The sequence below is a fragment of the Musca domestica genome, unplaced genomic scaffold, assembly GCF_030504385.1.
Source record: "Musca domestica strain aabys unplaced genomic scaffold, Musca_domestica.polishedcontigs.V.1.1 1, whole genome shotgun sequence".
In the NCBI taxonomy this organism is placed as follows: domain Eukaryota; kingdom Metazoa; phylum Arthropoda; class Insecta; order Diptera; family Muscidae; genus Musca; species Musca domestica.
The window spans coordinates 26,608,709-26,631,823 of record NW_026712114.1 but is presented as its reverse complement, the minus strand read 5'-3'; the positions used below and the strand labels follow the sequence as shown (position 1 = coordinate 26,631,823).

General features: G+C 36.4%; 1 protein-coding gene across 1 annotated transcript in view; it reads left to right on the top strand.

The window, feature by feature from the left end:
* Positions 1-1,412: 1,412 nt before the first annotated feature.
* The window catches only part of LOC101895624 (homeobox protein slou), a 43,054-nt gene continuing 21,351 nt past the window's right edge, over positions 1,413-23,115 (top strand). Inside the window, exons 1-2 of the mRNA XM_059121212.1 lie at positions 1,413-2,946; positions 6,860-7,166. Of these exons, the coding sequence (XP_058977195.1) occupies positions 1,468-2,946; positions 6,860-7,166 (1,786 nt within the window). The 5' untranslated portion in view covers positions 1,413-1,467. The remainder of the gene's footprint in view (positions 2,947-6,859; positions 7,167-23,115) is intronic.

The window sequence follows — 23,115 nt, the reverse complement described above, 5'->3', positions numbered from 1 at the left end:
CCGTGGGGTGATTGGTATTGAGTTGTGTAGGAGTTGGTTGTAGGAGCCAACATAACGATTTTTTTTTTGCTGAATGCCGTTCCTAGAATCCACCGGGTAGGCGGGGTGCTGGATATTAAATCATTTAGATTGTGTTATAGATCCTTTTAAGATAAAGTGTAAGTAACGTTGGAGGGATTTTGTCTTTTGCATTGTTTGCTTTCTGTTCGTTTCATTTTTTTTTCATGCAGAGAAAAATAAACTCGGAATAAGGCAATAGAGTGAGTGATAAAGCTGGGGGAAGGAGGGAGAGAGGGGGAGGGGAGTGGGAGTGGTCGCCCAAGCCAGAGTTGGCTGCTGGCTAACGAGAACGTTTAAAAGGAAATGGAGTGCTAAGGATTTTATTACAAGCCGAAAAAAGCGTTTCTAACCACAAACAAAAACAAGCAGCTGAAAAAGCTAATGGAGCTGGAAGATTAAATCGTTTGGGTTACTTTTTTGTGTTTTGTGACACACACACGTGTGAACACATACACACAGCAAGAGAGGAGATACCAAAGTGAACAAAACACTCAGTTTGTTGGCCACATAAGGGAGGAGCCACACTACCCATTTTGTTGTGGGAAAAAGAAAAGGAGAGAAATACCCAAAGAAGTGAGTAAAAATTAGGGGCGGGAAATGTGGAAGTAATGAGTGTGTTTAAAAATACAAAGAGAGGGAGAGAGAACAATTCATCCCCCAATGTGGATAGGTGGCGAGAGAGTGAAAACCACTCAAACAGGGATGCTGTGATGAGCATGGCCCAGACTACAACTTGTCTGTTGCACTTGTGCTGGACAACCTCACAGTGCTTGGTCGCGTGTCACAAGAGAGTGTTGACTTTCAAATTGGATTTTTTCACTCTCATCACTTGAAATCTGAGTAGTTATCGAAAAGAACAAAAAGGGGCAGCAGCATCTCGACAACAACCCTTAGTTGTAGATTAGTTTTAAACAGGATTATCACCGCAGCAGTTATCCGCAAACGGATGTTTATGGTGTAAACAGTCGATTGGTTGACTTTGAAGTGAACACAACAATCGGAACGGCAAAAACACAAAGTAAACCAAAAAAAAATCAGAGACGCGTGTCAAAGATATTTTTGAAAATAGTCAAACGTGAAATATTGAAAACAAATCAAATAAAATTTATTAACATGAAGTGAATGAAAATAATTTGGCAAAAAATTCGACAAAATATCAAAGGACGAAAATTCCAGAAAAAAAAATAATAAAACTGTGAATAAAAAAAATTAAAATTTAAAATTTTAAAGAAAATTATATTCAAAACTGTGAAAAAATTGGAAATTATAAAAAAAGTCAAAATATAAAAACTGTCGAAAAAAAAATTAAAATTTTGAAAAATTAAAAAAACTGTGAAAAATTTTAAAATTAACTTCGAATTCGGAAATTTCAAAGAAGAAAACTTTACCAAAAAATCACCCACCAAAATGGTGATGTTACAATCACCAACAAAACCCTCGGATACTGCAGCGCAGACCGCCATAAACGGCTCACAAATGAGTCCCAACTCCCAACCCGACTCACCCAAATCGAATTCGTCGCCAGAGGTGACCACTAAGTCCACAGCCGCCGCTACAAACAACGACAACAACAGCATGTCAACACCTAGTACACCATCATCGGGATTACCATCGCCAACGGGAAAAATACCCAAATTTATTATTACCCCACAAAATAATCAACAGGCTGTGAACAACAACAACAACAATAATAATAACAACAACAATGCGAATAACAATAACACCAACAACATGAAGAACAACGAAGAATGTTTACGTTACTCCATGGAAAGGTTAAAACAAATGACCGAACAACAGCTTCGGCGTTCTGCATCGCCCAAAAATGAGGATTCCGAAACTGAAAATGGCCAGGAGAACAATAGACGTTCCCAGACACCTCCGAGTGGACAACAACAACATCCACAACAACCTTTACCGCCACCACCACATCAACAATTGCAATTTATCAATGCCACACCACCCAGGAAAATGTTGGATCTAAATTCCGTGCGACAATTAGCCCGGCCGGAGCCACTGCAACATCCCCATGCAGCTCTGTTGCAGCAACATCCTCATCTCTTGCAAAATCCACAATTTTTGGCAGCTGCAGCCCATCATGCCCAGCATGGTCATGGGCATCCCCATCATCACCCGGGTCACCCAGTGTTTCATCCACATTTACCGACGGCTGCAGCTGTGGCAGCCACAGCATTTCATTTGCGTGGTCCACCATTACCTCCAACGGCCACTTCCACGCTGAGTTTGCCCGGTCACACACATGCCCCCTCACCGGCCCATTCGCCATTGTCGCCACCCAACTCGCCGCCACATTCCGAACCGCAACAAACAAATGGACTACAAATGCCTTTACCCATATCAACGGCAACATCTTCCTCCGCCAGCATTGTTCCTTTGACCCCCCACAACAACAATCCCCAACTGTCAACAATTTCCTTACAACCCTCGTCACAACAGCCCAGTGTTCCAGCCGTAACATCAGTCCATTTATCTTTAAGTCCCTCATCGTCATCGACCACAATCTCATCAAGTTCGTCCAGTTCACATCTTCATCATCAGCAGTCACATCCACATTCTCATCCTCACCAGCAACATCATCATCATGACATGGATTTGGAAAAATTGAAATTGGTTGCCCAAGCCCAGGCAGCAGTGGCTGCCCGTTCCGCCGTGGCAGGTGGCCCAAATGTTGTATCCAATCGTCCTGATTTAAGTGATTATGGGTTTAGAATACAATTGGGTGGCTTGGCGGCGGCTGCAGCAGCAGCGGCAGCCACTTCAAGACAAATTGCCGCCGCCAATTATGCTCGCAGTGATACCAGCGAAGAACTGAATGTCGATGGCAACGATGAGGAGAGCAATGATGAGGGATCACAAGGGACACCGTCGGTAAGTTGAGGCATTTTATTTTCATTTATTATTGGAACCGATATTGCCCCGAATGTTGTAATTAAGGGAAATTTCATTTTTTTTAAATTTGGTTAGCAATGAATATTGAAAATATTCAGATTTTTTCCGGGTACTCAAGCAAGTAACATGGAATAATTAATATAATAAAATAGAAGTTGTTCACTATACTAAAAGTTCGAAAAATTGAACTTCAGTAGGGAAAAATTTTTGGTGCATTTTTGTTTTTCGAAATCTTGCATTTCCGCAGGATTATACAGACTACACATATTTTAATGACGGTCCAGTTTCTACTTTTATTTGATATTCGAAACATTTATGTACTGAAACTAAATTGTTGATAACTTTAAATGAATACTTTAATGATTTTCGATGAAATTTAATAAATCAAAATATTTTTAAGGTGGGAAATTAAGAAGATGGACTATATCGGTCCACGATATCGTAAAGCCCCCATATAACGGTACGTCCCATATTTGGTATTTTGTTGATTTTAACCACATTTTTCAATGGAATAGTCTGAAATTCTACATAAGGAGTTCACTCTGAGTACTTTACCCCCTGAAAGAGAATTGTCTATATAGGAGTATATGTAGAGAATATTAAATGGTGAATTGTCTATAATTTTAGTATAGCACCCATATAACGCTATCCCGAGATATTCGGTAATTTCAGAATTTTCGCGACATTATTTACCGGAATCGTGTCAAATTTCGTATTTGAAGTTCGTAATGGGTATAATAACCTATGCAGAAAATTACCTATGCAGGTCTACGTCTAAGTATAGACTCCATACAACGGTACCTCCCTTTATTCGGTATTGTGATGATATTAGCGATAATGTTTACCAGAATTGTGTCAAATTTCGTATTTGAAGTTCGGATTCGTTACTACAGCCTATCACAACGTCTTCGTATAGCCCCCATATAAAGGTTCATTTGTGCCGTATTTTTCGACGGATTTTTTTTTTTTTTTTTCAAGTTCCTTCCAAATGGTAGAGGGTATAAAAAGTTCAGCCCGGCCGAACTTAGCTGCTTTTTTACATGTTTATTCATTTTTGGATCTTGAATTAATGCCTGACTTTTGATGTCACATTTTAACAAAAATTTTGCCAAACCCTACACCACATAGTGGTACAGGATATTATGTCTTTGTGTATTTGTTTTTAACATGAAGAAGGAAACGAATTATACACATAATACCTTTTGATGAACTCCATACAATCAAATTCTGAGTCGATCTATGCCTGTCCGTTCGCCTGTGTGTCCATATATTTTTCTAAATAATGTATAAGTCACATTTATTATTCGATTATGATGAATTTCGAAATTTGTGAAAATTGGTCCAAATTTAGATATAGCTTTCATATATTCCTTAGTCAGATTTAAATTTTATTATATGTGTAGTATTGGTCCAAATCGAAAATCGAGTCAAATTTGGTGAAAATAGATTCAAAAAAGTCTTAGGTCATGTGTCAATATGGGCAGTGTCAACCTACTGCTCCTTTCTCACAAAGGGTCAAAATATGTGAACAAAAGTGGAGAACCATTGTCCCATTTTTTTTCAAATGTTACATATCCCAATATTATGGTCCATATTAGAACAAGTGTGAAAATCGAATATATATGTGAAGAAATAGAACAAGTGTGAAAATCGAATATATGGGTCAACCCATTTGAGTTACTTCCCAAGAAAAGTAAAAAATTTCAATAAAAGGATCAAACTCTCAAAGGGAGTGCATGATGAAGTTCAAATTTAGTGCATCATAATATTTAGATGAATATTTAGGTCAGGATCTAAATGACAATTATTTCCTGTACCTACCCTACGGAAGCCCAACATTTTTATACCCTCAGCCATATGGCTACAGACGGTATATATCATTTGGTGCGGTCAAAACGTGCCTCATCGAAAAAACGATTTTAGACCCTAGGTCGCTTTGGACTAAATCGGTTTCAGGACATTTGTAGTCAATCTAGCGATGTTCGTCCGTCCGTCTGGCTGGCTGGTGCGCACGATAACTCTCGAAGGGAGTATCCGATTTGATCCAAACTTGGTACATCGTAATATTATTGTCAAACTTAGATCGAGTTCGGAGATGGGCAATATCAGATCATTCCTTTTGGTACCTCCCCCACAAAATGTCAATATGTTCAAAGAAAATAATTTACTGCACAGAAAGAGAAAGGATAATCTGATTTTGCTCCAACTTTGCATATCCTAATATTTGCATCAATGCAAGGTCTGGTGCGTAAATAAACAATTTCGGTCCACTTCATCAAGTACCTCCACCACAAACGGTCAAAATACTCATATAAATTTGATGTAAGAGTGCGATTGTCTTCAAATTTCACACATCCCTATATTTTTATCAACACAACGTCTGGTGGTAAGATGGAATATACTGGTCCGCTCCTTCTGGTACCTCCGCCACAAAAGGCCGAAATTAGAAAAAAAAAACAAACAAAAAATATTTTCTGCACAGAAAGAGTAGATATAATCCGATTTTACTCCAACTTTGCAAATCCTAATACCTGCTGCAGTTCTAAGTCAGGTGCAAAAATGGATAATATCGGTCCACTCCAAGTGTCTCCCCCACAAAGGGTAAACATTTTGAATAATTATAACCCTTATAAAATATGATGTAAGAGTGCGATTGTCCTCAAATTTCACACATCCCAATATTTTTATCAACCCAAGATCTGGTGTTAAGATGGAATATATCGGTCCACTCCTTCTATTTTGGGTCTAAAGAAAGTTGTGTCGGTTACTAGGCTTATAACTCAAGAACCGCTGATCTGATTTTAACGACGCAGATCAGAACCCAAAAAAATTTTTTTCGGAGTAGAGCCCATCTTGGTCTTCACCACATTCATATCAATTGATGGCTTAAAAATTGTATTAAGGATATTGTGGTGTAGAGAAACATCTTACGTGTAATTGTCCACATAGGCATTTCTTTAAGTATAGTCCCCACATTATGTGTACCCCCAAGTTCACTTTCCTAGCCAATGTATGGTTAGAAAGAACAATTTTGTATTCTAATGAATTTGCAACCCTCAAGAGAATAATGGTTGGTAACGAAGATTTGGGATGTACGTCTATATGAAATAAGCTCCGAAATGTCAAACTAGGATTCATTCAGTCGTAAATTGTGGCAAAAACATGAAAAAATTACGAATATTAGAAAGTAGCACGGGACCGAACATTTGTTTAATCGTCATTGAATTATACTGTGATGAAAAAAATATGGACTTTATGGGATCTCCAACGCACAATTTAAATGAGTAAAAAATAACTCCCATTTTATGGTAATGGGTTTAAAAGACTAATTTTCAAAACAAAAAAAAAAAAAGCAGAAATAATTCCGCCCTGAATTATGAGGTGGCCAAAAATATCACGCAGCACGGTATTCTAAGCATTGGAAATGCAAACTCCAAATTACAGCTCATTTGAATGGAAAGTGTTGCTAAGCTCTTTACAATACCAAAAATTGAACTAAGTTTTCAAATGGGGCTATTATAGATGTTCTTCATCATATAGATTTTTAGCAATGCCTATGGCTGAAAAATTATATCAGGCTATTCGAAATATCTAAAAACGATGGTGGGTGAAAATATATTATAACAGTTTATATTTAGAAATTACTATGGAGTCATTACTCATAATAAAAATTGTGACTTATAGTCAGATCTGTGATTTATTGTGCTTCAAAAAATATGCATTAAAGACTAAAAGTAGGGGCCGGCAACGAGGACCGGTCTAGCTAATATAAATATACTTTTTAGTAGTTGGGAGTTTTACAGCAAATACTTATTTTTTAATTAATTTTTTTAATACTTTATATTTTTAAGTCTCAATACAAAATCACATTCCCCTTCTTTTTTCCCTGCAGGTCTGTCCGGTTGATTTAACCCGTTCGGTGCCGAATGGACATGTTACCTCAACAACCAACTCACCGACATCGACCTCCTCAGGACCAACATCAGCAGCGGCGACGACAACAACAACCACCACCAGCGAAAAAGAGACAACAAAACGTTTAGCATTTTCCGTAGAAAATATTTTGGATCCAACAAAATTTACGGGAAAAATGCAACAACAACACTATGCAAATCAACGTCAATGGAGTTGTAGTGGCAGCAGCAACTACGACCGAGACGAGGAAATGCACGATGATGAACACAGTGAAGATATGTCGGGTAAGTAAAGAAACAAAAACAATAAAAAAAAATATCAGCAACAACAAAATATATTCCTATATATCAAAGAAAGAGTAAATTTTATTCTTTGGAAAAAAATATTTATAATCCCTTTTTCCAATTTTCACCTGACTGCCATTGAAATTGAGTTTTTTTTTTCTATTGCGTTGTGCATTTTTTAAGTCCTTGTACAAATTTCTCTGTGCCTGCAAAAATCAATTAAAATATTTTTTGGGCGGGTGGGAATATATATGTGTGTGTGTTTAGCGATTTGTCCAAAACAAGATTTGTAAAATTTCTAATATACATACAAGTACACATACAAACCTATTTCTGAGTTTGTTTGTGTGCATGTTATTCTGTGAGTCGTTTTTTATTTTCTGCTTTCCACCCAGTGAAATATAGAAATCCGTAAAAAATACGAATATTTCAATCAAAATTCTATTTGTTTTATACTCTATGCATAGATGTGTTGTTGCACCATACCATACATACATATCTACATGTATTCGTTGGGGTGTGCGTGTGTGTACATATGTATGTGTGTATACTTTGCTATATTTGCATGAATGCCCAAACATATGAAATACAAATACCTACAACATTCAATCAAATTGAAAACTTTTACTTGCAATATTTGAATGCAATCTTTTCAAAACAAAAAAAAAAAAAACGATGATGTTAAATAGCATTTTCAAATAGTGGTGGTGGTATGTAGCCTACTCCCCTTCCTCCACCGTCCCACCCAGAAATTGGAATTTTGCAATAATTAAATAACAACTACTATGTAGGTTGTTATAGATTTATTGAATTATTTGATTTTGGTATTTGTTAAAAAAAAAACTGTAGTTTTGAAATAAATTTGAATTTGTTTTCCATATTAAAAAGAGCTGCCACACATACAACATGAAGAACATTCCTAAGTGTTGTAAGCTTTATGAATGATGATATTTTTTCTGATCGACTTTTTTTCGAATAATATGAATCTTATATGGGTAGGAATGAGGAGTGGTGCATGAAAAATAGTTTTAATTTAAAATGTATTGAATTGAGAGAATTCTTATGCCTAAGAGACCAAAGACAATCCTTAGAAATGTTTATTTAAAACAAGTAAGCAAAGGCTACAGTCGAGCGGGGCCGACCGTTGAATACCCTACAACACTATAATAAACGATACAGTTTATATAGGCGAGATACTCGAAAGAATTCCACAAGATATTGTGACAAATAATAAAAGAAAACCATCAGGTTTCGTTCTCTAATTTTTGAATAATAGCAACTTAAACTAATTTGCTCATTTACAATTTATTGGAAGATGTTGCACATAAATGGTCTTCCTAAAGTTGGCAAACTATTTCACACATTGAATATTTTTGGGTGGCCATCCAAAACTGCTTGGCTTTTGCAATGCCCGTAACCCCCATTCAAATGTGCGTGAAGATCGGGCAATAATTACGACATGCTAACAATTTTGCAGTTTTTTTGGTCCATTTCAACCCCTAAATATATGGCGATCATCTCCAACAAGAGTAAGCTTCTATTCTGACCCTCATCTGATCCCCATGCAAAATTTCGTTAGGATCGGGCCATAAATGCGATCTGTATATGATATCCTGATATCCTAACTACTTAGTTTTGTTAGCTGTAGAAATATTACCAAATGTTTACTTTAAAATTAAAATATGCCAAAAATATGACAAAATTGAAAAAATATGAGAAAATTTTAAAAAATCAATATTTTCATCTTTAGAGAGATGTTTTTATGCGATTTTTTTAGACGTTTTTTCTTTCCTGCCAAGAGGCCATTCTGAATTAATGAGAACTGTCGAAATCAGTTCAGCCGTTCTCGACATATAAGACATCTTTCAAGCATATCTTCTTTGGTAGACATATATATCGCACATATTTTGCTATATATCCGTTTTGTTGGATGTTAACATCAATGTAAAGATCAGGAGTAACCTTGTCATGGCTTTGTGATTTCGCCGCGATTAAAAATATTCGCGGTTTAATGAAAAATTTTGAATTTTTTCAACAAAAAAGATATGGTCTATTTTACCCGCTAAATATTATGACCACCCAAATTGGTAGGCTTCTTCCCCGCCCTAAACTCTAGCTACATGCGAAATTCCGCGTCGATTGGTCTATAATTGTGACCTGTAGAGCAACTGCAAAATTAGCAAATTTTTCAGTTTTTGGTCCATTTCAACACCTAAATATTATGCAATCCTCTCCAAAAGAAATAAGTTCTATTCTGACCTTAACCCCACCTACATTTTAAATTTCGTGAAGATCGGGCCATAATTGCGACCTGTAGAGTGATTACAAATTAACATGGACAGACGGACAGACGGACAGACGGACGGACGGACATACATAGCTAGATCGACTCAGCTCGGCGAGATAGGAAGATCCATATATACTTTCCTATGTGGGAAATCAATATTTCGTGGTGTTACATAATTTTTGGCCCAATCAAACTTATAATACCCTCAACACATAGTGTTGTAGGGTATAAAAATGGTAGTATTTAAAAAAGGGTTAAAATATATAAGAATACTTTTAATGATTTTTTTTTTTTTTTTTGTGGAAAAAGCAGACATACTGACAATGACTCCGAATTTTAAGGTCAAATTTAGATTTCCTCTTTACTATGAGAAAAAAACACGTGAAGCGTTTTAAAAAGTGTCACTCACTTTGCCTACTATCACGTTATTAAAATGTATATATTGCTCAAGCCACATCTAAGTTTCAAAATACATTAAATCGGAAATATATTTATAACAAAAATAAATTGAATGTACCCTGCCAGGAGTTACAACTCGATTATAGTCAATTTTGAGATTCGTATAAAAGATAGAAATTTCTCAGTCAAATAATCTTTTATATACCCTCCACCATAGTATGGAGGGTATATTGAGTTTGTCATTCCGTTTGTAACACCTCGACATATACATTTCGGACCCCACAAAGAATATATATTCTTGATCAGGATAACATTTTATGTCGATTCATGGTTGTCCGTCCGTCCGTCTGCGGAAATCACTCTAGCTTCCGAACGAAATGAAGTAGGTTGACAAAATTTTACTCAAGTGTATATTATGTCTGCAGGACTTTTGGTATTGAAAATGGGTCATTTAGTTCCACGTTTTGGTATAGCCCCCATATAATGGTATTTTCGTGCTTTTAGCGACATTACAGGGTGAGATAAAAAAAATGCAACAAACTCAAACGCCTTAATTATTACATTTCTTTTTTAATTTTAATGAATGAAAGCAAAAAATGTCGGAAATAGGATCAAATTTAAAAATAAGTTTAAATTTGTTCGAATTGGTCACCTTTTGCACGAATTTTTGCCTTCAAATGGCCAATGAATCCATCACACGCTACCCGAATGTTGTATTTTGGCCCATTCCCGGCGAAGCGCTCGCTTGAGGTGATCGACACTATGGTATTTTTTGTGTCAACCTTGCTTTCCAAAATACTCCAGACACAATAGTCTAACGCATTGGTGGCCATTGTGCGCTGGAAATGAAGTGAGGAACATCATTTTGTAAACATTCTTGGGTGGCGTGTGCTGAGTGCGATGGCGCGGACTCCTGTTGGAATGCCCAAGATCTGCGGCCAAAATGTTTGAGTGCCCAAGGCTTAATACACCCTCCAGAATATTTTCGCAATAATATTCGGCATTTATTCTGATGCCACGGTCGATTTATACGAGCGGAGCGATCATCGGCTGCTATGGCGGCCCACACTGTAGCCGGCGCTTGAGTTCTGGTGGCCAACCGGAGGTGCACATTTTCAGCTGACTTCTTTTCAGCTGACCATTTTGTTTGTTTACAAACTGCTGGACAACGAATGTTGTCGGAGAAAACCAAATTCGACAGTTCACCACTTTCGCTCAAGCGAAGCAACGCTTTAGCTCTTTTGAGACTATTTTCTTTTCTTTCTTTGTTGCGGTGTAAGTTCTTGCACTTTTTGGAATTTCAATGGCTTTACCCCAAGCACATTTTTCAATATTTGCCGAATAGAATATTGCGATATGTTCAGCCCACGAGCCATTTTCGGCCATTATGACGCGGGTTTCGATCAAGTAGCTTCTTTACTTTTCGAACCATTTCTGCTGATGTTGCTGTTTTCTTCCGTCCACTTTCTTGGCGTCAGGCTACGCTACCAGTATCACGGAAACGAGGTAACGAACGATGGTACGAGACACGAACGATTTATTCACATTTAAATACTGGAGTGCTCTAACGATAGCCACTTGTGGTTTTCCAGCCAAATATAAAGAAATCATACCATTACGCCTGAATTCCATCACGAATAACTTTTTTGTGGAAAATTCTCACCAAAATCCTATGGTACGCTTGTAAACAATATAATGATCTGTCACTGAAATAATTTTAACAGCTGTCGGATGAGAGTCTTTTAAATGACAGCAGTTTGAAGTTGTTTGCAGTTTTTTCATCTCATCCTGTATATGGGAACAATAATAATATATATAAGTATAAAATATAGCAGGGGTATTTCTATACTGTATCTGATAGTTAGTGATTGTTATGGAGATTATTTTACGGATCTGAGGGATACCCTTTGATACACTTTCTTCCAGGCTAAATTCGTTCGTGTATGCCAAAATCCATTCAATTCGGGTTTATATTAACCATTTGGTGCATAATACACTTTAAATCGGGAAAGATATATATGGAAGCTATATGCTGAACCGATCGAGATATATCTGAACCGATCTCGATAAAGTTTGGTATAAATATTTCTGCGGTTTATATGATATGTTTCTCAAAGCATTGTTGTTACGGAGTTCATATTACGGATATAGAGGAGGAATTTAACAAATCGGATGAAGAATACACATGGGAGTTATAGCAATATTTGAACCGATTACTACGAAATTTGACACACTTGTTTGTAGGCTCAATTTGGATATATGTGCCAAATTTTGTCCTATTTGGACTAATATTACACATTTGCATAAATCGATTCAGAATGTGATTCTATGTAGATCATCAAAAGGAACTATGGTTCAAACTTGCTTCCTTCTCTTTGTTACAAATAAATGCACAAATACATAATACCGTAAAAACAGTGTGGTGTAGCATATCAAAAGTGACACAGTCACTATATAGGGATGCCACACAAATTTAAGCCTCCTACCTCCACCCCTTATAATAAATTATCTCCAAATAGCAAAAAATAAAAATTTTCCCCAAAAAGTATTCCCAAACTTTTTTAATGAAAATTTTGAGATTTCGTCATGTCAAAAACATCGCTTTTTCATAAATAGGTTGTTCATAAATAGGTTGCATTTAAAATTTAATGATGTAATTAAAACTTATGTCATTATGGAGGCCCATTGTTAACTACCCCCAAAAGGTACTTTGTTCATTGTTGGCAAGTATTAAACATGACTGCTTTTCATACTCCCCCTCTCTCCCTACATTCCACAACGCTTTTTGGCCTGAGACAATTTTAATGAATGGGATGTTTATCACAAAGTGCCAATTATGTAAAATTATGGTAGAGGCAACAACAGCAGCAACAGCAACACCAACAACAACACCCCACAATTAACGAACAGTGTTGGCGGTGATGACTTCGTAATTCCCGCTCCCGTCATCTTTAGCTTTTTCATCATCATAACAACAATCATCGACAACGTCATCAGCTTTTCAGCTGTTCCACGCTTTCGGGGAACATGTTAACGCCATTGTTTGTGTTAATAAAACACAATTAACTTCATCAATGGCTGGTTTAAATACACAGCCACACACAAACACACTCACACTCTCTTACATTGACAAGTTGTGAACACCTCATTCCTGGGAAACATCACGTACATACATCTACAAGTATAACAGTTACGCACAGATATACATACATACACAGTGTCGTACAGCAGATTGATGTTGGTGGTTCTCTGTTGCGGACAAATCCATAAATTGGCGTTAAGTATACGCCACACTGAACTTTGATAATAAACCATGGCCCAACTTAATTGTGTGATTGTATAATGGTGTGTGTGGGTGTGTGTGTGGTGTTCGTTGGCAAGTTTGTTGAAAATGTGTGCGGGATCATATTGTTTGAGTAGTCTTCGTCGTTGTTTTTTGTTTTTTTTTTTTTTTTTTTGGTTGCTCTGAGCAGCTCTTTTCGTGAGAGTTTGTTTGGCAGAGTTGGCTTCCAACCATTCGTTGTAGAAGTTTGCGGGACGAGATTTTGTTGCATCCCCGTTGCAGAGGTTTTGTGTAAAATTCATGGAATTTATGAACTTTAAATGACTTTTTGAACGGAAGGAAACATTTCGATAGGAAATTTGAAGTGAAAATATTATATATTATTGAGGGTGGGTTTTCCTTAAATTTCCTTTGAGGGGTAAATTTTCTTAAATATATATCACTGAAAAATAGAAAATATAAATTTTTAAATACATTTAAAATAAGAAATAAAATTTGAATTCTGAAAGTAAACTCTGATTTTTTCCAAAATACTCGATTGGGAAAAAAATTGTCTAAAAGATGATAAAGATAAGTATTCCAAGGACTAATCTATAAATATAAAAGAGTAGTGAAATAACAGATTGACTGACTTAGAATCAACGCTCGGGCGAAACGTCTGAAACTATAATCTTGAAATTTTGTACGAGGTGTGTAGGCGTGAGATAATGCTGGGATTTTTGGAAATTCGTATTTAAAGGCATACGAAATGTAATAAAGTGTATGTACTTAAAATTGAATAACTGGCTTTGGGCAAACGGAATGAGCCAGAATTCTGAAATTTGGAATGAGAGTCACGGATGGAGTACAAGACAGATGTACCAAATGGTTTTTGGAAATACGAACTTTAGGTTCACGAAAAGTTATAAAATGTTACTAAACTTCTAAAATGGTACCATTTGGTATGATGTGAATGGATTGATCTTAAATCTTGAATTTCGGTACGAGAATGAAGGTTGGAAACCAAGTTTGATATATGAAGATGGTTTTGAAAATGTGTACTTAGGGTGACAACTGTACTAAATGGTACTAAAATTGAAACAGTTTAGTTTAGGGTGAACGGATGAAAGTGGAATATTGAAATTTTCTATTGGGGTCCCTATTCTGTGATAAAGATATGGTTTTGGAGATGTGTACTACAAGTGCACGAAAAGTACTAAATCGTACTATATTTGGTACAATATGGTATTGGGCGAACAGGTAGAACTCGAAGCTTGAAATTGTGTATTAGAGCCGCTGTTCGTGTGAAGTCTGGATATATGAAGGTGGATTCGGAAATGTGTGCTATAATTGTACGAAAAGTACTAAATTTGGTATTGGGTGAAGGGATAGAGATAACATTCTGTATTTTGATATTTAAGTAACTGATGTTATATGTGTTTGAGATTTGACGATGGTTTGGCAATGCGTCCTAATTTTTATACAAAAAAAGTACTAAATGGTACTAAATTTGGTATTGTGGACGGGATAGGGCTAGAAACTTACATTTGATATTGAGGTATCCTTGGTATCTGCAATTGAGTTATGGAGGCGGCTTTGGAAATGCGTCCTATAAATGTACAAAAAGGTACTAAATTTGATATTGGGTGAAAGGATACAGCTCTATTGGCTCTATTGGTAGCTGAAATTGAGATATTAATGTAGTTTTAAAAATATGTACAATAATTGTACGAAAAGTACTAAATAGTACGAAATTTGGTATTAGATAAAGGGATATAAATAAAATTCTGAAATTTAATTATTAGAATGCTTATGGTATCTGTGTTTGAGATTTGGAGGTGGTTTTGAAATGCGTTCTATATTTGTACGAAAAGTACTAAATTTAGTATTGGGTGAAGGGATAGAACTGGAAATCGTCAAATTTGATATTGAGGTCTCTGATGGTATGTGGAATCGGATATGCAGGTGGTTTTGAAACTGTGTACTATAATTGTACGAGAAGTACGAAATGGTACTACATTTGGTATTGATTGAAGCTATAAGGCTATAATTTGATATTGAGGTCTCTGTTTGTATCTCGAATTGAGATATGGAGATGGTTTTGGAAATGTATACTACAATTGTACGAGAAGTACTAAGTGATACAAAATTTGATATTTGGTTAAGGGATATAACTGGAATCCTGGAATTTGATATGCATACCACTGTTGGTGTCTGTAGTTGAGAAAAGGATGTGGTTTGCAACGTACCTACGTACGTACGAAAAGTGCAAAATGTACGTTTGGATGTTGTGATAGAGATGGAATTATTGGTACATAGTTTTGAGAGAGACATTTGGATTAGGGAATGCTTACTAGGATTGTTCGAAAAGTATTAAATGGTACTCAATTTGCCGTTGAGTGCATAGGTATAGCCTAAATGGGGAAATTTGGATATGGAGCCAACTGTTGGTTTCTAGGATATAGATATGGTGGTGGCCAAGTTTTATTATGAAAAGACGATGAAATCATTTTGGCCAGAAAAATTGAATGTGGAATAACTGTGCAAGGGTTTAACTGATATGCTCTTAGTTAAAGATTTTGAAGGCTTTTTGGTGCAAAAAGTAATCATTTTTCGAATATCCTTTTCGAAAAAGAAAAAACTTAAAAATTAATGTAATAATGGATTTTTTTTGGGATGCTAAAAACTACTATGTTACTTATTTCGAGACTTTACCTACTCTTACCAAAATTACTCGTTTCCCAAACACTGTGCAACACATATTCACCTAATAAACCCAGGCAGCAGAATATTTTCGTAATTTCACATTAATTGAGAAATTTGTTAATTATGACATGGCTTCATAATCAAACACTACAAAGACCATGCAATGGCCTCCTAGACTTGCACGTGAGGAGAACACGGAGGATATTATAGTCAATGTCTCTGCATTTGCTAATAAGTTTGTTGTGTAAACTTCCACACAAAGCATAAACCCCAAATGTATACTTAAAACCCATACACTCTCACACACACACATATATACATTGTAAACTCGATGGTGGAACTTGGGGACTCCTCGAACGCACACACACATACACCGGTATACATATATCCCCCCAATGTGAATACATCTGCATCATAGAGTCATGGTTGTAATGACAACAGGATGTCTCCCCTCCACCTTCCCTCTTTCGCTCTTTGTGGATCCCTTCAAATCTCTGCAGCCATGATGTGGTATGTATAACAAGTGAAGTGGTTGTTGGTGGCTGGCTTGTTTTTGGGCACATGCGCACTGCAATTTGTCACTTTCTGCCACCATGGCAGACTTAATGACGTTAAAACGATAAATTACGTTTTATTATGTTTTTAAGGTGTTAAGTGCTTATATGATGGTCGGCCATAATTAGCAATTTGGGGCAATTGGATGAATGTTTACCAGGCGGCATGGCTGGCTGACTGGTTGATTGGTTGCCCAGGTCGATGCTGGGGGGATTAGGGGTCGTTGCTGCTGATTAGATGATGCTTGTTGTTGTTGTTGTTATTGTCGGCCAAATGAAATGCCAGACAAGGAGATGGAGATGGATGGAGCCAAGAATCCCATTGTTTTGGTCTGAATTTATTGTGGCCAATACCCTGGGCAAATTACGTGTCGCATTAAGGAAGCACAGGAGGCATTGTTATTATTAGATTTTGTATTCCATACTGAGGGGGTTACGGCGTGCAAGGGTTCGATGTTGAGAGTGTGTAGGTGTGTGAGTAGTTGACAGGATTTTATGCTGTAGCGTATAATCAAATCATAATTATTATTGTTCGACGACGACACAAAATATCCGTCGAGTTCTATTGTTCTTCGCACATAAGACCATAATGACAATAGGCAGAGGCAAAACACAATGAGAGATCCTAACCGATTTGGGGCGTCAAAATTTGAATTTAAATGAATGTTTTAGTGTTAATTGTTAAACAAATGATAAGAACCGACAATCACCTCCCCTCATCCTTCCTTCCGCTCCACATCATAATGGAAAGTAAACAAAAATGTGGCGGCTAATAACTAAATAAATATTTGCATATAGATAACATTGTTTGTTGTGGGCCTATTTGGTTGATTGATGTGCGTACGTCGAATGTGTGTGTGTACAGATGTCTGTTTGTTTGTATATAATAGCTATTGCCTATGGTAGTTTTAATCATATTTATAAAAGGTGCCATAAATATATTTATGAAAGCAAATTAGCAAAGTGTCGGGCAGTGTAATTAGTATTTATTGTTTAAGGACATAATAGAGTTTAATTTGAGAAAAATGTTTGTTGAGAGAAATAGATATTTTACGAAAATATGATGGAAGTTTTAGTGAGCTGACCCGGACTGATAAGAATGTAATGAGATGATCCTCTTTTCCAAAATAAATTCTGAAAAAATGAAGAATATAGATAACTTAAATCTTTCCCATAAATTTTACATGGAAATGTGTTATTCAGAAGGCATAAGGGATTATAATTGGAAAAATAATTGCAAAGAATTACATGCATTCAAATTTATTTGGAAAATCTATACATAAAAGAGAAGGGAAATCACTGACTAGCTGCCTGAGAATCAATGCCCAGACGAAAAGACTAAAGCTTGAATCTTCAAATTTTGCAAGAAGGTCAGCCTTGGTAGGCGTCAGGCTGGGTTTTCGGAAATTCTTTCTACAGACCCCTTTATCGACACTTTGGTAGTTTTTAATGCCAACCTTGCCTTCCAAAATACTCCAGACACAACGGATTGGAAACCGGAGATTTTGGTGGCCATTGTAAGCTGGAATGAGAATGAAGTGAGGAATATCATTTTGTAACCGTTCTTAGGTGGCGGGTGCTGAGTGCGATGGAATGTCCAAAATCTGCGGCCAAAATGTTTGCGTACCCAAGGCTTTAATACACCCTCCAGAATATTTCCGCGATAATATTCTGATGCCACGATCGATAAATAAGAGCGGAGAGCGACCATCGGCTGTTATGGCGGCCCACACCATCACTGTGGCCGGCTCTTGACCTATTTGACAAGTACCCCCGATCATTTTGTTTGTTTACAAACTGCTGGACAAAAAATGTTTTCTCATCGGAGGAACCCATATTCGGCAGTTCACCACTTTCGGCCAAGCGATGCAACTCTTTAGCTCTTTTGATTCTATTTTCTTTCTGTTGCGGTGAAACTTCTTGTGCTTTTCGGAATTTCAATGTCTTTACCCCGAACTCATTTTTCTATATTTGCTGAATGGAATATTGCGATATGTCCGGTAACGAGCGATGGTACGAGAAAATTTCCTCTATTTTGTATTGGCTAAAAGACAATAAAACGATTTTGAAGACTCTTTGGTGTAGAAGATAAACATTTTCCTATTATTCTTCCAAAAAAAGGAACGAATCTTAAATTGTAAGATGGACTTTTCGTTGACGAAATAGCGGACACTTCTTAGTATTCCAAATTTTTGTATTGAAACATTTGCCCTATAGCTTTCTAAAAATACTTAAAAGTACCTAAATTTCAATTATACTTCAGTTGGGGCAAAAAATTAAAATGTTTGTTTACTTTAAAAAAAGATGTAAGTTCGGCCGGCCCGATCTTTGAATACCCTCCACCATTATGAAAGAATTTGAAAATTTCCAAAAAAAAGCCGTTATAAATGTTGTTAAAATCTTAAAAATACCAAATGTGGGCATTATATTAGGGTCTATACGACGAAGTGGACCTGTAGTGGCAACTTTACAACGAAACTTAAAAAAATTCGGTGAATAATGTCGCTAAAATCATCAAAATGCCGAATATGGGGATATAACATAATTTGAAACAATTCCGGTGAATAATGTCGCTTAAATCACCAAAATACCGAATATCGGGAAGAACTGTTATATGGGGACTATACGAAGACGTACACCTGCACAGACAATTTTCTGTCTTAGTCTGTACTATCCATTACGAACTTCAAATCCGCTTAAATCACCAAAATACCGAATATCGGGAGGTACCATTATATGGGGGCTATACCAAAACGAGGACCTACATGGCCCACTTTCAGACATAATATGTATTTGAGTAAAATTTTATCAACCAACTTCTTTACGTTCAGAAGCTAGAGTGATTTTCACAGACGGAGGGACATATCTAGATCGACATAGAATTTTATGCTGATCAAGAATTGTATATATACTTTGTGGGGTCTAAAATTTATTTTTCGAGGTGTTACAAACTTATTCATATACAAACCAATTAATATATTAGTTTTTTTCTCGATTATAATAATTATGATTGATGTAAACATTTTTAAAATAAATTAAATATTTTTTCTCATTTATTTTCAAAGCTCTTCCATGAGATCTCCTTATTTCAAAATCATAATTTTCAAATTTGGATTATCTTTACAAATTATTATTTCATTTATTCGGCATTTGTTACTCCATTCCATAATTCCACATTGCATGTCGTCTTTTTGATGTTATTTATAATTCCATATATACCATTCAACACCAATGCGATAGAGGAGCAGGGAGATTGAGTTTCATAAAATAATTGAAGTCATATTAAAAACCACAAAGTGCCATAGCCAACAGCTACAACAACAACTTTACAGAAAATTTAAATGACAATAAGAGTACAGAATGTACAACGGTACAGCTCAAACAAACATAGACGACAAAATTATGTTTCTCCGACATCTATAAACTTTTGCTGCTGCCTTATGGTGTTTTTTTATGGATGTCCAGGATAATTAACACTCTCTGATTTTATAATTAAGTTTATGACTTTACAGAAAATATAACAAAAAATGTTATACCTTTATATCTTGGAGTACAGTATTAGATCTCTCCCTCATCCCCCACACATACACACACAGATGCAAGCCCAATCTGTAAACTCTTGGTTAGACAAAGTTTTCCTCTTCAATTATGCTTGTCAACTTGTGTGCAGAGAAGTAAGGGGAGACTGAATGAAATAGGAGCTACTTTCATTATTTTCATGACTAAAGTTGATTGTCCTTGGGTGGTTATTTGCCTTTAAATGGAGATAGTGTGTGTGTGTGTGTGTAAATGTGGGCGGAAGTATGCCTAGGTTGCTGGGGTATAGATTTCTGGTAGCTTTTTTTTGGCTGTGTGAATGGATGAGAACAACCGCCATTCATGGTGTTTTTATTATTCTCTCTCTCTCTCTCTCTGCTGATTTTTCATAAATGCCATTTCACAAAACGGTTTGTTTAATGACTGTGGAAGAGCTTTTAAGTTAATTATCGTTATAAACTAATGGAATTACTTCCAACATGTTTAATTAAGTGAAGGTCTATTACGCTGCGGTGTGTAAAATGTGTAGACATATATATTAGTAGCAATTAAATATAACTCAAATATTATAATGATATTGCAAATTAGTTAAATTAGAGAGAAATTTCTCGAGAACTATTATTGATAAAGAGTTAATGAGTTTGATAGGTAGTAGCATCTACGAAAGGGTAAAATAAGTCACTCTAGTGTTAACACGTGACTAGATATTTTATTCATTCTCAGGTACAATAATACACTGGACTTGAATATTTGAGTTCCGCTAAGGAAAACTGTTTTAACTACGCAGACAGACAGGAGAGGGGCCCTCTTGCAGCCTAACTTGGCCTTTCTTCTTAATCAGGGTTCCTAATTTGGAAATTTGTAATATCTCGAAATATTGGTCTTAGTACAGTGTGAGATGAATAAACTGCAACCAATTTCAGACTGCTGTCATTTCTAAGCCACTCGTCCGATAGCTTTTAAAATTATTCCAGTGACAGCTTATTATATTGTTTACAAGCATACAAAAGCATTTTGGTGAGAATTTTCCAGAAAAAAAGTTATTTGTGTTTTTTCTTTATATTTGGCTGCAAAACCACAAGTGGCTATCGTTGGATCACTCCAGCATTTAAATGTGAATAACTCTTTTGTGTCTCATGACATCGCTCGTTACCGTGATACTGGTAGCGTAGCCCAAAGTCAAGGAAGTGGAGGGAAGAAAACAACAACATCAGCAGAAATGGTTCGAAAAGTAAAGAAGCGACTGATGGAACCACGCATGGCAGTGGCCGCAAAATGGCTCGTGAGCTGAATATATCGCAATATTCCATTCGGCAAATATTGAAAAATGAGCTCGGGGTAAAGCCATCGAAATTCCAAAAAGAGCAAGAACTTACACCGCAACAGAAAGAAAATAGACTCAAAAGATCTAAAGAGTTGCTTCGCTTGGCCGAAAGTGGTGAACTGCCGAATTTGCTTTTTTCCGATGAGAAAACATTCGGTGTCAAGTAGTTTGTAAACAAAAACAAACAAAAAGATCGTGTTTACTTGCCAAAGAGGTCAGCTGAAAATGTGCACCTTCGGTTGGACACCAGAACTCAAGCGCCTGCCATGGTGATGGTGTGGGCCGCCATAACAGCCGATGGTCGCTCTCCGTTCGTATTAATCGACCGTAGCATCAGAAAATTTGTCGAATATTATCGCGAAAATATTCTGGAGGGTGCATTAAAGCCTTAGGCACGCAAACAAGACTCAGCACGGGCCACCCAAGAATGGTTACAAAATGAGGTTGCTCGCTTCATTTCTAGCGCACAATGGCCACCAAAATCTCCGGATACCAATCCGTTGGACTATTGTGTATGGAGTATTTTGGAAAGCAAGGTTGGCACTAAAAAATGTCAAAGTGTCGATCACCTCTAGCAAGCGCTTCGCCGGGAATGGGCGGCCAAAATACCGCAGAGCAACATTCGGGCAGCGTGAGACGGTTTCATTCCGTTTGAATGTCATAATTTGTGCCAAAGGTGACCAATTCGCAATCAAATCTAAACTTATTCTAAAATTTATTGCTATGTCCGACATTTCTTGCTTTCATTCAGTAAAATTTAAAAAAGTCAAATTATGGCGTTTGACTTTGTTGCAGTTTTTTATCTCACCCTGTATTCTTGATCATCATTAAATTCTATGTCGATTTAGCGCTGCCCTTCTGTCTGTGGAAATCACTCCAGCTTCCGATCGAAATGAAGTAGGTTGATAAAATGTTTACTCAAATGTGTATTATATCTGCAGGACTTTTGGTATTGAAAATGAGCAATGTAGGTCCACGTTTAGGTATAGCACCCATATAGTGCACCCTCCCTATTTTCGGCATTTTGATGATTTTAGCGACATTATTCACCGGAATTGTTTCAAATTTGGTATTTGAAGTTTGTAATGGATGCTTCAGCCTATGACAGAAAATTGTCTGTGCAGGTCCACGTCTTCGTATAGCCCCCATATAATGGTACCTCCCTACTTTCGGTATTTTGGTGATTTAAGCGACATTATTCAACGGAAATGTTTCAAATTTGGTATTTGAAGTTCACACTGGATACTACAGCCTAAGACAGAAAATTGTCTGTGCAGGTCCACGTTTTGGTATTGCCTCTATATAATGATACCTCCCGTTGTTGGGAGCTACATTTTCAAAGATTTTTTTCAAGTTTCGCATTTGAATATTGTAATGGCTGAAGACCATCGCAGGTCCACGTCGTCGTATAGACCCTAATATAAAGGCTAAATTCGGCATTTTTAAGAAATTTAATAGAATTTTTAGCGGATTTTATTATTATTATAATTTTTTTTTTTTTGAAAATTGCCAACTTTGATCCCAATGGTTGAGGATATTCAAAGTTCGGCCCGGCCGAACTTAAAGCTCTTTTACTTGTTTTTTATTTATTTCCTTTTTTCTGCGCGAGCTGATGGCTTAACGACTGGTTTAATGAGAAGAAGTTCCCATTCCAATATATTTGAACTAAAAATATAATAGTGCTGCATGATGCACTTTTCCCTCCAATCTCCTTGGATAATCAGAAAACTAACATTACTTTCTTCTCATGATAGTCCTTTACTCTGGAGATTCGTATATTTTCCCTATATTTAATACCATTCTTTAAAATTCAAATATTTAAGAAATGGAAATTTATTATTTCATTTCAAATATTCAAAAAAAATTAGAATTTAAATTTC